General features: G+C 41.8%; 2 protein-coding genes across 4 annotated transcripts in view; one reads left to right on the top strand and one right to left on the bottom strand.

Annotated features, from left to right (window-relative positions):
* ERMP1 (endoplasmic reticulum metallopeptidase 1) overlaps positions 1 to 2482 on the top strand; it is a 50524-nt gene extending 48042 nt beyond the window's left edge. Inside the window, exon 16 of one of the 2 annotated variants that reach the window (XM_081893958.1) lies at positions 2305 to 2482. The gene's annotated coding sequence lies outside the window, so the exon portion shown is untranslated. Of the gene's footprint in view, positions 1 to 1959 lie in introns of both variants that reach the window. The other variant, XM_081893957.1, reaches the window with a different exon arrangement.
* Positions 2483 to 2922: 440 nt separating this feature from the next.
* The window catches only part of RIC1 (RIC1 homolog, RAB6A GEF complex partner 1), a 42847-nt gene continuing 32229 nt past the window's right edge, over positions 2923 to 13540 (bottom strand). For both annotated transcript variants that reach the window (XM_081893769.1, XM_081893768.1), the window contains exons 17-26: positions 12868 to 13006; positions 11408 to 11524; positions 9933 to 10661; positions 8797 to 8955; positions 7903 to 8039; positions 7119 to 7405; positions 6483 to 6677; positions 5755 to 5932; positions 5413 to 5601; positions 2923 to 4911 (exon numbers count right to left, since the gene is read on the bottom strand). In XM_081893769.1, coding sequence (XP_081749895.1) covers positions 4623 to 4911; positions 5413 to 5601; positions 5755 to 5932; positions 6483 to 6677; positions 7119 to 7405; positions 7903 to 8039; positions 8797 to 8955; positions 9933 to 10661; positions 11408 to 11524; positions 12868 to 13006 — 2419 coding nt within the window. In that variant the 3' untranslated portion in view covers positions 2923 to 4622. The remainder of the gene's footprint in view (positions 4912 to 5412; positions 5602 to 5754; positions 5933 to 6482; positions 6678 to 7118; positions 7406 to 7902; positions 8040 to 8796; positions 8956 to 9932; positions 10662 to 11407; positions 11525 to 12867; positions 13007 to 13540) is intronic.

Raw genomic sequence — 13540 nt, 5'->3', positions numbered from 1 at the left:
CTGCTGGAGGACATGTAAAAGTAGTAAAAAATACTATTCTCTAGAGCAGGTGTCCCCAAACTTGGCCCTCCAGATGTTTTGGGACTACAATCCCCATCATCCATGACCACTGGTCGTGTTAGCTAGGGACGATGGGACTTGTAGTCCCAAAACATCTGGAGATATGGGTTTGGGGATGCCTGCTCTAGAGTATGGGAAGAAAATCAGTGCTGTGGGCAGAAAACTTCCATTTCCCAGTTAAGCTATAGTAGGAAGCTGTAAGGCTATGTTGCCCCTTTGAACTCCTCAAGACTCAGGTTTGTGGTGCTGCTGCCAACATGCCAAATCACACAGCGTATGAAGCATGTGCCTGTAGTGGCTTTCACACAGGTGGGGTAGGAACAAAACCATATGCAAAGGCCAAGATGAGAATTAGCTTACTGCAATTCTACCGTGAAGTAAGTTCCGTTTAAGGGAGTTACCTCCCAGTAAAAATAATTAGATCAGGATGCTATTTGAAATCCCTGGTTCTTCAGCTTTACAGTCCAAATATTCTTTGATTTTTCCATTCAGATGACTTCTCAACATTTCCATTTGCCTCTTTTTTAAAAAATGTCACTAATCCTGCATTGAGTTATTACCTTATTAATGTCTTGGAAAATGTTGCATAATTATAATTTGAACGCTAAGGTCAACGCCAGCCTTGATGCCTGCGTGCCACTGAAACTAGCAGCTGTGCATTTAGCTTCTCCTTTGCTCTCTGTAGCCTCTTGTATAACTTGTGTCATGACATTGTGGGCTTCATTTTCCTCTCTCCGTTCTATAATAATAATAATAATAATAAATTTTACTTATATCCCGCCCTCCCCAGCCGAAGCCGGGCTCAGGGCAGCTAACAACAATAAAACAGTACAAAAGTACAGCACAAACAACATTCTAAAATCATTCATTATAAAATTAATTAAATTCAAGCCACTGGCCACCATTGGGCCAGAGCTCCGTGAAGATTGCCAAGGGAGTCAGGCTGTGCCCTGGCCAAAGGCAGGCCCTGCGTAAAGATGTCAAGTCCCGCAGGGCCCTAGTCTCTTGTGACAGAGTGTTCCACCAGGTCGGAGCCACAGCCGAAAAAGCCCTGGCTCTAGTTGAGGCCAGTTTTAAATCACCGAATGGTGATTGGAAGGAAACTGAGAATCCCGTGATATCAGAACACCAGGCGTGTTATACTCCCCGCTACAGAGGGGTGGGGAACCTAAATATTTGGCTGCTCTATTGTGAGAAATGTTTAGTGGAATGCACCAGCTGGTCCTAAGTAACAGCACTGCTTTGTACTTCGAAATCAAATATTTCAAGGAAAGTCCAACAAATTGCCTATATTATTACTGTCTTAATTGTTGTAGCTACAAACCTGCATTAATGTGTTATATTAAAAAGTGCACAAACTCTTTGCACTAAAAACAACTGGTTTTGCATGTAGCACTTTCCATTCATTAAAAAAAAAAAAACTTGAGAAAGTAGAGTGTTTATCTGTCCTCGTGCGGATCTTAATGTAATGCATCTTAATGTACTGCTTTTGCAACATGCGTTTAAAATCTCGGTGCACCTTTTGCACATAGTGTGTGTTCTCCAATAAACCGAGATTGGAGAAATTCAGAACTCACCAAGCCTTCTCCCCAACTAATTTACATTGTGCCTCAAAACTTACATAATGGTTTGAAAATGACTCTGCATGATGTAAATATGGAGTAATGAAAAATACCTACATGTCTCAGAGCATGCTTAGGAACATCAGGGCAAGTAATAACTATTTTATTCCTTGAAAGAAAAACTTTGCCTAACTCAGGTTGTATATTTTATTAAGTAGCAGAATGAAATAGTGGGATGCCTTTTTTGTGAACTCCTGCCTTTTTTAAAAAAAGTACTTAACTGTTCAGCACATGAATTCTCTTGTTGATCATTCTATCTTGTCTTCCCTTGTTCTAGCATTGCACTGAAATCCCCAGTATGGCATTCTTCAGCTTAAAAGTTCTCAAGGATAAATTAAGTGTGTGTGGAACAAAAATCCTGCAGTTATTGCTCCTTGCTAGCCTAACTATGGGCCTGGTTTTTGTCATATACATTACAATATAGCTGATGAGTTGTTAAATGTGTGCTTGGGTGTACCACTTCAGACTGCATTTATGGAGCTCATAGGACTGTTGTATTCTACCACCCCAGAAACACCCCTCTTTGGAGAGGGTGCCTGCCAGGGAGATTGGTCCTAGCTTTGCCTTTTTCCAGCTGTGCTAATCTTCCACGCAAGAATCCTTTCTTTTCTTTTCTTTAAAGGAAGCAATCTACCTATGAGCCCCTCACCTGCTGCCTAAAGCGGTACATATATGCTTGCCTTTGTCTTCTGTTTGAGAACCAGGCCCTGGTTACAGATGTTGGAAGAAACACACAAGAGCTCAGAGAATGGAATGTATGTAAAAGATAACCAATGCTAAATAAATTGATTTTGTGAAAAGGCTTTGTTTTCTGGTCTAATCTGTATAGGTGCTTCTGTAGCTAGAGTCAAGGATGGGTATAGCCAGTAGATTTGTTCTTAGGTTTTCTTCCCAGTTTCAGGGGAAGGAGAAGGGAAAAGACGCCTTGCGTTAGCATAAGTCATTGCACAGGCTTCTAGTAGCATGACCTTGCTAAGACAGGCTAGTCTTGAGGGCAGTGATATAAGCAGCAGGGAGCAAACAGAAACCTGGGCGAAGCGTTGAGCAAAATTAAAGGTAAAACCCTGCAGGGGGTGGGTTGGCACAGTACTCATCAGCATGCCTCTTAATGCAAGAGAGGCTTTAGTGAGTGGACATTACATATTAAAAACAGATTAAATATTTCTACCTGGAAAAAATAAAAGCAGAGGCTTATTCCCTTCATGTTACACAATGCAGCATGTCAAGCTAACAAGAAGTATGGATTGTTACCTCATTTCCACCCTTCGTCATTTATTTGAAAGTTATTGCACATGTACCAGTACTAATGGCAAAGTCTAAGCAACAGTAATAAAACTTATCTAGTTACATTTATCCATTAAAAGACAATTTGATCTTGTCCCCTGGAAAAATATACAAAGTTATAATCTGTATTTCTATGCTCCTTCTGAATGTTCAGAACACATTACCAGTTCAGAATTCATATAGAGAAATGTATGAACAAACTGAGGTTGTGGCAGACAGTGATGCTTCTGCATAATAAAATGGTTTTGGTCCATATCAGTATTCATTATACCCCACATTATAAAAATAAGTGTTAGTTTTTGTATAAAAAGTAGAAGTGTTGCATTTCTCTTTTTTCCCTGTAACCCCAATTGCACAGTAGAAACCAACCAATGCCTAAATTTTAATACTGTTACAGGTATTTAATATTATACATATTGGGGGCAGCAGATAAGGGTAAAAATAAGTACCTCAAAGCAACCATGAGCCTCTGCTGCAGCCAGCTTCTCTTTAACATTGTTGTATGAAAGTTAAAATAAACATTTGCAATTAGTTACAAGTATATGCATTATAAAATATTTGCAAGGTGGTAGTTTAAGTATATACACTGTACATTGTCACTAGCCAGCCTTAAGAGCAATAAGGTGGTTCTATTTACATAAAACTAGTCTTGAGAGAGAAAATGTACAAGTGAAATAAATAAGAACCTTCCGTTATTTGTTTAAAATCTGCTTAGGATACATCTGAATAGGTCCGAAAACAAAACGATGTCCCTAGCAACTGTTCCTACTGTCGTGGAAGAGTTCGGTGAAGGTCTTGTTGCATCCTGATGGAAGTGCAACTATGCTTCAATTTTCCTGGAATTAAAGGTCAAAGCATGCAAGACAGAGAGGGCTCGGCTCCCCTTGACTGCAATACAAGCACCAGAAGCATGAACAGAATATACAGGAATATTCACAAAACATACAATGTATTTTACAATTATTTAATATAAAAAGTCTAGTGATATCAAACAGCATAATCTATAAAACAGACAGAGCCTAGCTCCATCAAGCCATCGCTTCCGGCAATCAAGCTAAGCAGAACATACAAAGTTGTTATCCTAGTTAGCTTCATTGTTGATTTTTTTAAAAGTTTGGGTTCAAAAACCAGGCAAGCTGAACATTAGACAAACACTCCTCTTAAATATTGTCTCGTTTTCCAGAGGGGACCAGTTTAATTTAGAACCTCCGGATATTAGGCTGCATTCTTCTTGCATCCCAAAGGAACTCAACTTGTGCACTGATATATATGTCCTTCTGCATGATCAGTTATCCAAAACAACAGGAAAATATTTGAAGACAAGAGGGGGGGGGGCGGGGCGGAAAAAACCAAGATCTCCAAAATAAAATTATCTTGGTATGAAAACTACAAATACGATATTCTTGCTTTCCACATAGCCAAGTTTATAGATGAAAGAGCCAAAACTGCTTACTAGGAAGTTTTCACAGATTTAAGAAGGTTCTCTAGTTAATGCATTTTTTAAAAAAACACACCAAAAAAGCATTTTAAAAAAAGAGAAAAGTTTAACTGTTGAAGGCTTTGATTACTTTCCCCCCCAAAAGCAATGTTCTTAAATGCCATTACTATGATGCTGTGCTCTTATTCATATGATCAGCCAAAAGTTTTCAGGCAGTGTTAGGACACAGTGCAGTCATAACTGCCTTCCGGGAGTGGGTCCTCCTCTTCCTCCTCTCCAATCATGTCCTCATCGTGCCGCGTCATGGTGCTACTGCCAGGATCAGTTTGAGGACTGGCACTGTGGCCAGCTGAGCTTCTGTTTTCTTCTGCCCTCGGGCTGGCTTGTTCTGCTGCTCTCGAGAGGTTTGCGGGCTGAAAGGCTTCCTGCTGCACTTGTTCCTCTGCTATCTCGCTCAGTTTCTGCAGCTGGGGCTTGAGGACGGTTAAAAATGGCTTGTACCCAAGGCTAAACGACATAAAAGAGAAAAGTCATTCCAGTTAATTATCTTAAAACTCCTAATTCGGGCTTTGACCTTCTCCTGGTCATTAAAGTTCAGAACATGATGTACCTCGCACTAAACGTACTCAAAACGTTTTGCTCACAAACTAATGGCTGTGGAAACACTTTTAACAGTAAAAGCCTGTATTTACTCATATGGTGTCCCAGGTTTCCCTTATTACCCTGAAGGTGCTCCCACCATATCCCAAGTCACTGTGATTAGAGATATACATACATACCCTGCTTGTTCTATGGATAGATACAACCTGTTCTCACACTACTGTTTAGTTTTTAATATCATGCCATTTATATCATGCCTATTATTGAGGTCACTGAACAGTTCCTGGTTGAGACAGGCCCAACGTTAAAAATTCATCCTTCAATCCCCAGTGTACTTCAATGCTATGTTGAACTGCAGGCGGATTTATTTGGCAGACAATGGGAGGGGATAAGGCTCATGAAACTTACCAGTCTGTAGAGGCCCATCTATCTACTGCCTGCAATCCCATCTTTATGTTCTGCAACATCTCTCCATCAACCTCTGAAGATTGCATTAGGCTAAAAACTTGACTGATTATTGAAGATTCCCGGAGAATAAGGCCTATAATAACGCACCAGTCCAGACATCCTGCTTCCATAAAAATATGAAGCAAATACCTACAGAAGAGCAAAAAGTTGAAGCAAACAGGGTAAGGCAAAACAAACTTTTTAACACCACTGTCCCCTTTAACCCCAACCTGCTAAGATTGGCTTCAAGGAGACATAGCAAATACTCCTCACCCCTTTACTACAAATTCCAACCTAACTTACCGCAGCTGAACCTGTGATTTATGTGGCCCTTTACTGGCCAGCTCCAAGGAGATATGTTCCAGCTCGGATTGTGTTAAACTCAGTGTTGAGAAGTTCTCATCCACCATCGTCCAGTCTCCGTCCACGATAGAGCTTGTTTCCGTCAGGTCTGTTGCTGAACCAATGCTACATTCATCACCTGTTGAAACACTTTCGTTTTAATGCGGAACTTAGAAAATCAGTACAGTATTGATCATGTCTGTATAGCGAACCCAAAAGAATGGCAACCTTGAGATCTGTGGTTTCCAAACTGTTAAAGGGAAGCCTTGGCTTTCCCTTCAATAAGATCAGTAATTAAGACTTCACTGAAATAAAGCTTGCCAACCACTGCTGATTTCCACCTGTAATACTGAATAGGTTTTAAAAGTGTGCTCAGACTTCACACAGACTGTTAGTCAGGCCTATTTAATACCCCAAGTGAAATGAGTGAACATTCTACAATATGCCCTGGAATTCTCCACGGCACACTATGGCAGTCATGCTCTAAGCATTTCTAAGCCATTATTACCAGCACTGTTTTTGCTTAATCCACTTCCTTCTGTTCTTTAAGAATTCCAGAGAAAGACTAGAAAGCAGAAGGGAGCCGTGAGATGTGCAAAGTATTCCCTGCTCCCCTTTCCCTCGAGAAAATGTGGGACTTTAATGCATTCTCAAAGGTAGCAGACTGCGCGGATGAAGGACTCACATACCTTTATTTAACAAAGGGGAGAGAAATGCCTCCTGCATGTGAGGACCATGGGAAGATGCTGCATCCATTTCTCTTTGGGAGGAACTGATGGCACCGAGCCAGCTGTGACTTCGTGGCACGTTTGGAATGCCACTGTCCACTTCCATGTTCAAAAAGCTGTCAGCAGACTGGGATTTTAAGAGTTGTTCACCTATTACTGGAAAAGTAAGCACATTAGTAAACAATGGCTTCCAATAGCCAATGAATACGTCTCAAGATTTCATTCTTAATAGATACAATAGGACTCTGAATCTAAGCCAGGTTACACGTGTGTGTGTGTGTACACCAAAACAATTAAAATTGTTTATTGTAATTATTTAAGTGCAATGTACCCCAGCCAGATGGGTGGGGTATAAATTATTATTATTATTATTATTATTATTATTATTATTATTATGCAAACCTATCTCTGAAACTGTCTGCATAGTGAGATCAACTTTTGATTTAGCACAAATACAACCAACTTGGGAATGCAGAGGAATAAGGAAACTCTAGGCAATTGTACTTCTGTTCCTTCCAGATTTCGGTCAGGCCTAGAAGCTGCTTTTCTTCCTAGTTGTTGAAAACAAAAAACAAAAACACATTGAGGACACAGTACCTGTCCTGTACTTCCCATTCTTGAGAGGAGAATTTATGGAACAAACTGGAATAATTGGAAATGGCCAGAGGAAGTCGTTGTGCAGTTTCTTCAAAGCTGTTACAAAATCCTCTACACGGGCAGCTCTGGTGCGTTCCTTACACAACCAGCCTATCAGCTCAAAGCCCAGCTGGGCAGCAAAGCAACCAAGGTCCTTAAGCCTGATTTCTTCCAGGAGGCGCCGGGCGTGTCGCCATAACATCATATCAATGTACATATTCTCGGCACAGTCGCTGTCTTTACTCCACCTATGGAGAGAATATCAGGACACATGACTAAAACCCAGTTAATTTGAGATTAGTTTCCACAGTACTTCTTTGCTGATCTATGCCATGTCTTCAAAGGACTATGTTGGACTACAGTGGTGCCTCGCAAAACAAAAGTAATCCATTCTGCGAGTTGTGTCATCTTGAGATTTTTTCGTCTTGCGGAGCGCGGATTCACTGGGTATTAACGGCTTTAAGAAAAAGGAAGCAAGCTCGCAAGACGTTTTCGTCTTGCGAAGCAAGCCCATAGGGAAAATCGTCTTGTGAAGCAACGCAAAAAGCGAAAAACCCTTTCGTCTTGCGCGTTTTTCGTCTTGCGAGGTACCACTGTACTAGTCTCACTGTGAGAATAGGATACTTGACTTGGAGGCCCATGAGCTTGATCCAGCATGGTCTTCTTAGGTTCTCAAGAGACTAGAAGAGACCTTGTACATTCCGTTCTACCATCATGAGGATTATAGCCTCTGGTATCACATTACCTTTTGCCGGATGGACCAGAGGGCATGCTCAAGGTTTTCTGCAAGTTAAACTTGCCAGGAGGAAGGCTTTCTCCAGACTGGGACAAACTAATGCTGCGATTTCTGAAGAATTCAAAGCCACCACTTGAACTAGGTTCCTACATGGAAGAAAGCATAAAGAAAAATATTATACAACAGCAGGGTGGGGCGGGAGGCATGGCCTGAGAGCTAAGAGAAGACACATCATTTTTTTTTAAAAAAATCAGAATTTACAATATTCATTATCTCTTGATCAACAACTATATAAGCCATATAAAGTTATTACACTTCCTTATTTATTTTTAATGTAACGCCAATTTTTATATAATATGGTTCTCTTATACAGCTGTAAAGGTAAAAGGAGGTTAACTCTTGGACGGTTAAGTCCAGCCAAAGGCGACTATGGGGTTGCGGTGCTCATCTCACTTTCAGGCTGAGGAAGCCGGCGTTTGTCCACACACAGCTTTCCAATTCATGTGGCCAGTATGACTAAACCGCTACTGGCACAGTGGGACACCATTACGGAAGCCAGAGCCCACGAAAACGTCGTTTACCTTCCTGCCATAGCGGTACCTATTTATCTATTTGCACTGGTGTGCTTTCAAACTGCTAGGTTTGCAGGAGCTGGGACAGAGCAACGGGAGCTCACCCCATTGCGGGGATTCGAACTGCCAACCTTATGATCAGCAAGCCCAAGAGGCTCAGTGGTTTAGACCACAGCGCCACCTGTGTCCCTGTACAGCTGTAGATTGAACAGATGATACCCTTCAGCGTCACATGGAGCACATTCTTTCTGCTATTAAGTATATATTAAATTACTCTTTGATCATTACCCAGTAACATATATGACAGATCTATCATGTTCATCTAACAAACCTGAGTTGTTGGTGTAGGAGGAGGTGTCTCTGACTCCCCAGAGCCAATGGCTTTCAGAAATCTGATCATGTGACGACAGAGATCCCACTTTCCCTGCTCCAAGGCGGTATTGAATAGCAAAGTTGCATGCTGCCTACTAACTGCTGGAACTTCCATGTTCTAGAGGCAACACAAAACACTTTTAGATGGGAGCCACTGATGTGAGAGTTTGTATATTATTTCTCTTACAAGGTTCAAGAAATAGCTCCTGTGGAAGAAATCTTTTTTTAAAAAATGAGGATTGTGGATGGAAATGCACTTCGGACCATATGTCCTCCATTCACTGTGGAAATCTAATTTTACAAGGACAGGAAGAAACACCATGGACAGAATAATTGTCACACACAGGAAGAACAAGGACATAGCTTGAGTGCCTCACTTGTAGTTTTAGAAATCATTTAATGTGTCAACACGAATAGAAGTTACTAATATTGCAGTTGTTGTATAAGGGATTATTATTGTGATCCAAATGTAATTGAAATTAATCAGATTTTGAAATGCAGAAATAAAGAAATAATCAAACCATCAATTCTAGCAAGCGAGGGGGCCATCTAAATTATATAATTCAGAATTTGAATGATTGGTATTAGTAATAGTATTATAAATTGGCATTGTTATAATGAAGCTATTAGTGGATTGTAATTGAAAACTAATAAAAATTATTATCAGGGAATCTAAATCACCACAGTGCCATTTAAACACTCCCAGGCCTCTCACAGAAGAGTCAGTAGGATGGCCTGGAGGCAACTACTGTAAGGGCCAATGCCTCCATATGGGAACTTCCATAGTTGAAGAATGCATGAGAGACATTAATCATGTTTGTTCCCCTAAATAAAATACCACTCGTGTCACAATCCTCCCCCTCCCACCTCAGAAAGCTTTGTTTCAGTTGTTTCTGTTGAATTCAACTCTAGTCATTCTCGTGAGTAGAACCTCTGAAATGGGCGTGACTTACTTCCATTCACTGCAATGGGTCTATACTCTGAATAGAACTTAGATGGATATAACACATACAACAACAAGTAAAATGGCCCAACGCTTTCGTGCAGCATGCTCGCAGCATCTCCTTTTGGAATAAAACGAATGAATGCAGTTACCTGTAGAATAATAAGGTAAGAAGCAGCTGTGTCTAAGTCCTGGGCCATCAAACACTCTTCAAACAAGTCTTTCGGGTTCCCGACAGCAGCAAAGAGATAATTCCACAGGGCATATTCTGTCTTCCTAGCACAATGAACAACTGTCTGCAGGAAGAGGGGGAACTCTGTGATGAATTTAGCCACAGTGGGAAGCAGAGGGTCGGGAATGGGATCCCGCGAGGTAGCTTCTTCTTCCAGCACTTCGTGCAGCATCAGTTCCAGCACGTGAGGAAAGTACGGTAACGTGGCGCAGGAGTGAGCCAAAAGCAAGGCTTGTTCGCCCAGGTTCCTCACCAAAAGCTGGCGTAAAATGTGATGGAGGTAGATCTGAGATGTTCTCTCGACAATACAGAAAGGGAAGAGAACCTCTACATGTTCTGCGGCGCTGCTGTGAGTGTATAAACAGTCATAGAGCACAGTGTCATTCACAGCACCAAGAACCAAGGCATCTTCAAACAGGACGGCCAAGGGGTATATGTTAATATGGAAAGGCAACATGATCCGTCTTGAAAGAAAGGAATGCGGTTTGCGGTGGTCCCTGGGAAACAAAGGGAGCCAGACTTTCATACCTGAGCCACCGCAGCTGAGCCACAGAGCCTCCAGTAAGTGTCGTTTCTGTTTGTTAGAACGGCATGTAGTCCAAACATTTTCAACAGACTGGGCAAGAACAACTGGAGCACAAAATGGCAGCTAAAAACAAAAGCACAATTCCTTTAAAAACTACTTTCTTTTACCTTTTCATACAAGTTTATTCTAAAAGTCTGGTGTGAGCCATTCCTTTCCCAGCCTCATTTTCTATCTCGTAGTGGATATGTGTAAATATTAGATTACTAGTTCACCCAGATCTCTCCTTAACTAAACAGTTTTCACATTTCTCTTGTTACCCCTTAATAGCATTAATTTATTTTTAAAAATCAAGCAAGAGCACAGTTCTGACTTGGAAAGGTAGCATTCTCTATTATTCACCTTGTTAATCTTCAATAGTAACATAACATGGCTATAAGTATACAGAGGTGACAACACAGTTTGGTAAACTAATGTCCAATTTGCTAGGAATTCCAGAGGCTCATTTTAGTCCCCCTTTCTCCTCCATTGGCAAAGAGACCAGAGTGTTTCACACAATTATTTACGTTTTGCGACAAAGGAATGTGTGACTGTATATACATTAATCAGAGTCAGTCTCCCTAAGTAGCTGTGGTAGGCAGGCATGTGCTAGTTAAAAACGAAAGAGTTTACAGTGAGAATCTGTGCACAAAGCAATTTTTTAGGATGGTTTGGAAATCAAGTACATACAAAAGTTGGAGCTATCCATTCAGAGAGAGTCTTAGATGGTTTAACTACACGGTTCATGCTGCATTATAAACCCCCTGCTACACATTCACAATGCATATTCTTTATACTGTTTTAGAAAAAGATATTCTCATAGGTTAACTCACAAGTTTCCTTTGGTTGGGATTACTCTCCTTCTCTCTTATCTGTGGACCAGATCGATCCCTTTGCACCATAATTAACTGTCCTGCTAAGTTTAACATGATGCTCTCTGCTTCACAGGCCTTAAAAAAGATAAAGCTCTATTACTTCCTTCACCTCTACAGAATTTATCCCTTTTATCCTGAAATGCGAATGGGTTAACACCACAATAATAATAAAAGCATCTTAATGTAGACTTGTTTATTCATCCTCATCCAGTCCACCACTGATCACAGACATGAAGGACCTCACTGGCTCACCTGGATTAGATGAAAAGTGAAAACAGAACTGGGTGTCTTCAGCTCCTGGGTGACACCCATCCCCGTTAGCCCTTCTGACAATCTCTCCCAGTGGTTTTGTGTGGGGGGGGGGGACCTTTTTGGCCCAGTGGGCCAGGTTCTTATTTGTTTCCACCCCATGGGCCAACTCTGACATTACACCATCAAGTGATAGACAAGTGGGTTGTTCTGCCCACCTGTCAAAGTCCCTTGCGCAGTGCCCCCCAAGTGCCCCAAAGCCAGCTGGAGAAGTGTGGTGCAAGGGGCTCTGCCATCTCTATGCACTGCATATTCCAGTCTAATTGAAGGGGCCAAATGTTAGTTTCCCCAAATCGGAAGAAACAGTCCCCCCCCCCACACCTCTTTTCAAGTGCCTATTGGCCACTTCCTAACTGGCCTTTGATTCTGTAGGGAACACGACTACACAGCCAAATTCCCGTAGAAGCAGCTTTGCTAGCCCAGCGCTTGGCATTTGGGAGGCAATGAACACACACCGTGCCCCCCAAACAGATCAATGTTTTGAAGATTAAAAGCAGCCATTCAAATTGGGTTCAGTTAAACTGGTACAGAAACAGTGTAATAAGCTCTGATCATCCAGCCCTAACAAGCAAGATTCCAAGTTATCTCCAAAAGCAGCTCTGCTTATGTCTCATGGGTGTCACTAGTACCTGCCTTTTGCTATGCAGGGTCACAACTAGTGTACCAACCTGAGCTGGTAACACACCCCTGGCTACCATCACCACTCATGCTCCCACAAGCAGAGCTGAGTACGGAAGAACTCCCAAACTGTTAACACAGCCTTCAGGGAGGGCTGAGTCTGATTCTACCCAGAAATGGTTCCACCCAGATCAAGGCTTTTCCCTACCCACAGCACTTAAATACCCCTTGGCAGATTTAGTGAGCAGTAGGCTTTAGAATCATAGAATGACAGGTGCTCAAACTTTGCTTAAATGTCATGAAATCACATGCTGCTGTAGTAAATAAAATTCAAGCATCTCTCTGGACAGTTTGTTTAGATTCAAACGATGTCTTAAACATCGTACCAAGAGTTGCCTCACTGATGAAACAGCCCTCAAACTGTCGCAGTTTACACAGCAGGGTTAGTGTATATTTTCCCTGCAGTCCTCAAAAACTGTACCTGTACATACCTGCTGTGGCATTTTCAAGCTGATGCCGGTCTCTGTTCTCACGGATGTTAAAGTAACAGACACAACAAGGAAAGGGTGAGGGATATATCGTGACATAGAAACCTCCTGAAGAACCTGAATACTGGTAGTAGGATTGGGACTGAAAGGCAAAGGCAAAAATGGTGACAACGCTCCTAGCCGTACAGAATAATAATTTCTGCCATCTGCTGAACTTAAAAGATCAGGATAGGGAACAGAGAGCCACCTTCCACCAGGGGCAACCTTCCAAGAGCCACGTTGCTTGTGGTGGGTGGACCTTGAAGCAACAGTGGGTGAGACCAGAGACTACCTTTGCACAGTCAGAGACATCCCACCTGTGCAAAAGTCTGAGGTTTATGCGTTCGCTCCCCCTCCATCCAGGTTATTACAGTTCAAGGGCGTGTTCCAACTAGGCAAAGGCACTTCCGTAGGACACAGAGCAGGGTCAATGAGGGGTGCAGGCTGGCAATAGGTGTGTGTGATTTGGGGGAAAGAATTCTGAAAGCCACATTTGGCCTCCAGGCCTGAGGTTGTAGAGATCCTCCAGTATCTTAATTCATCCGTTTGTATTAATCTACAGATAATGAAAAAGGCTCCTATAATTAACAATGCTATAAATATTTTAGGTGCCTGTTCCCTATGGGCAGGATTCAAG

This window comes from Podarcis melisellensis, assembly GCF_964234715.1.
Source record: "Podarcis melisellensis genome assembly, chromosome: 17".
Taxonomy (NCBI): domain Eukaryota; kingdom Metazoa; phylum Chordata; class Lepidosauria; order Squamata; family Lacertidae; genus Podarcis; species Podarcis melisellensis.
Note: the sequence above shows the minus strand (reverse complement) of the source record. Positions and strands in the feature narration are given on the sequence as shown.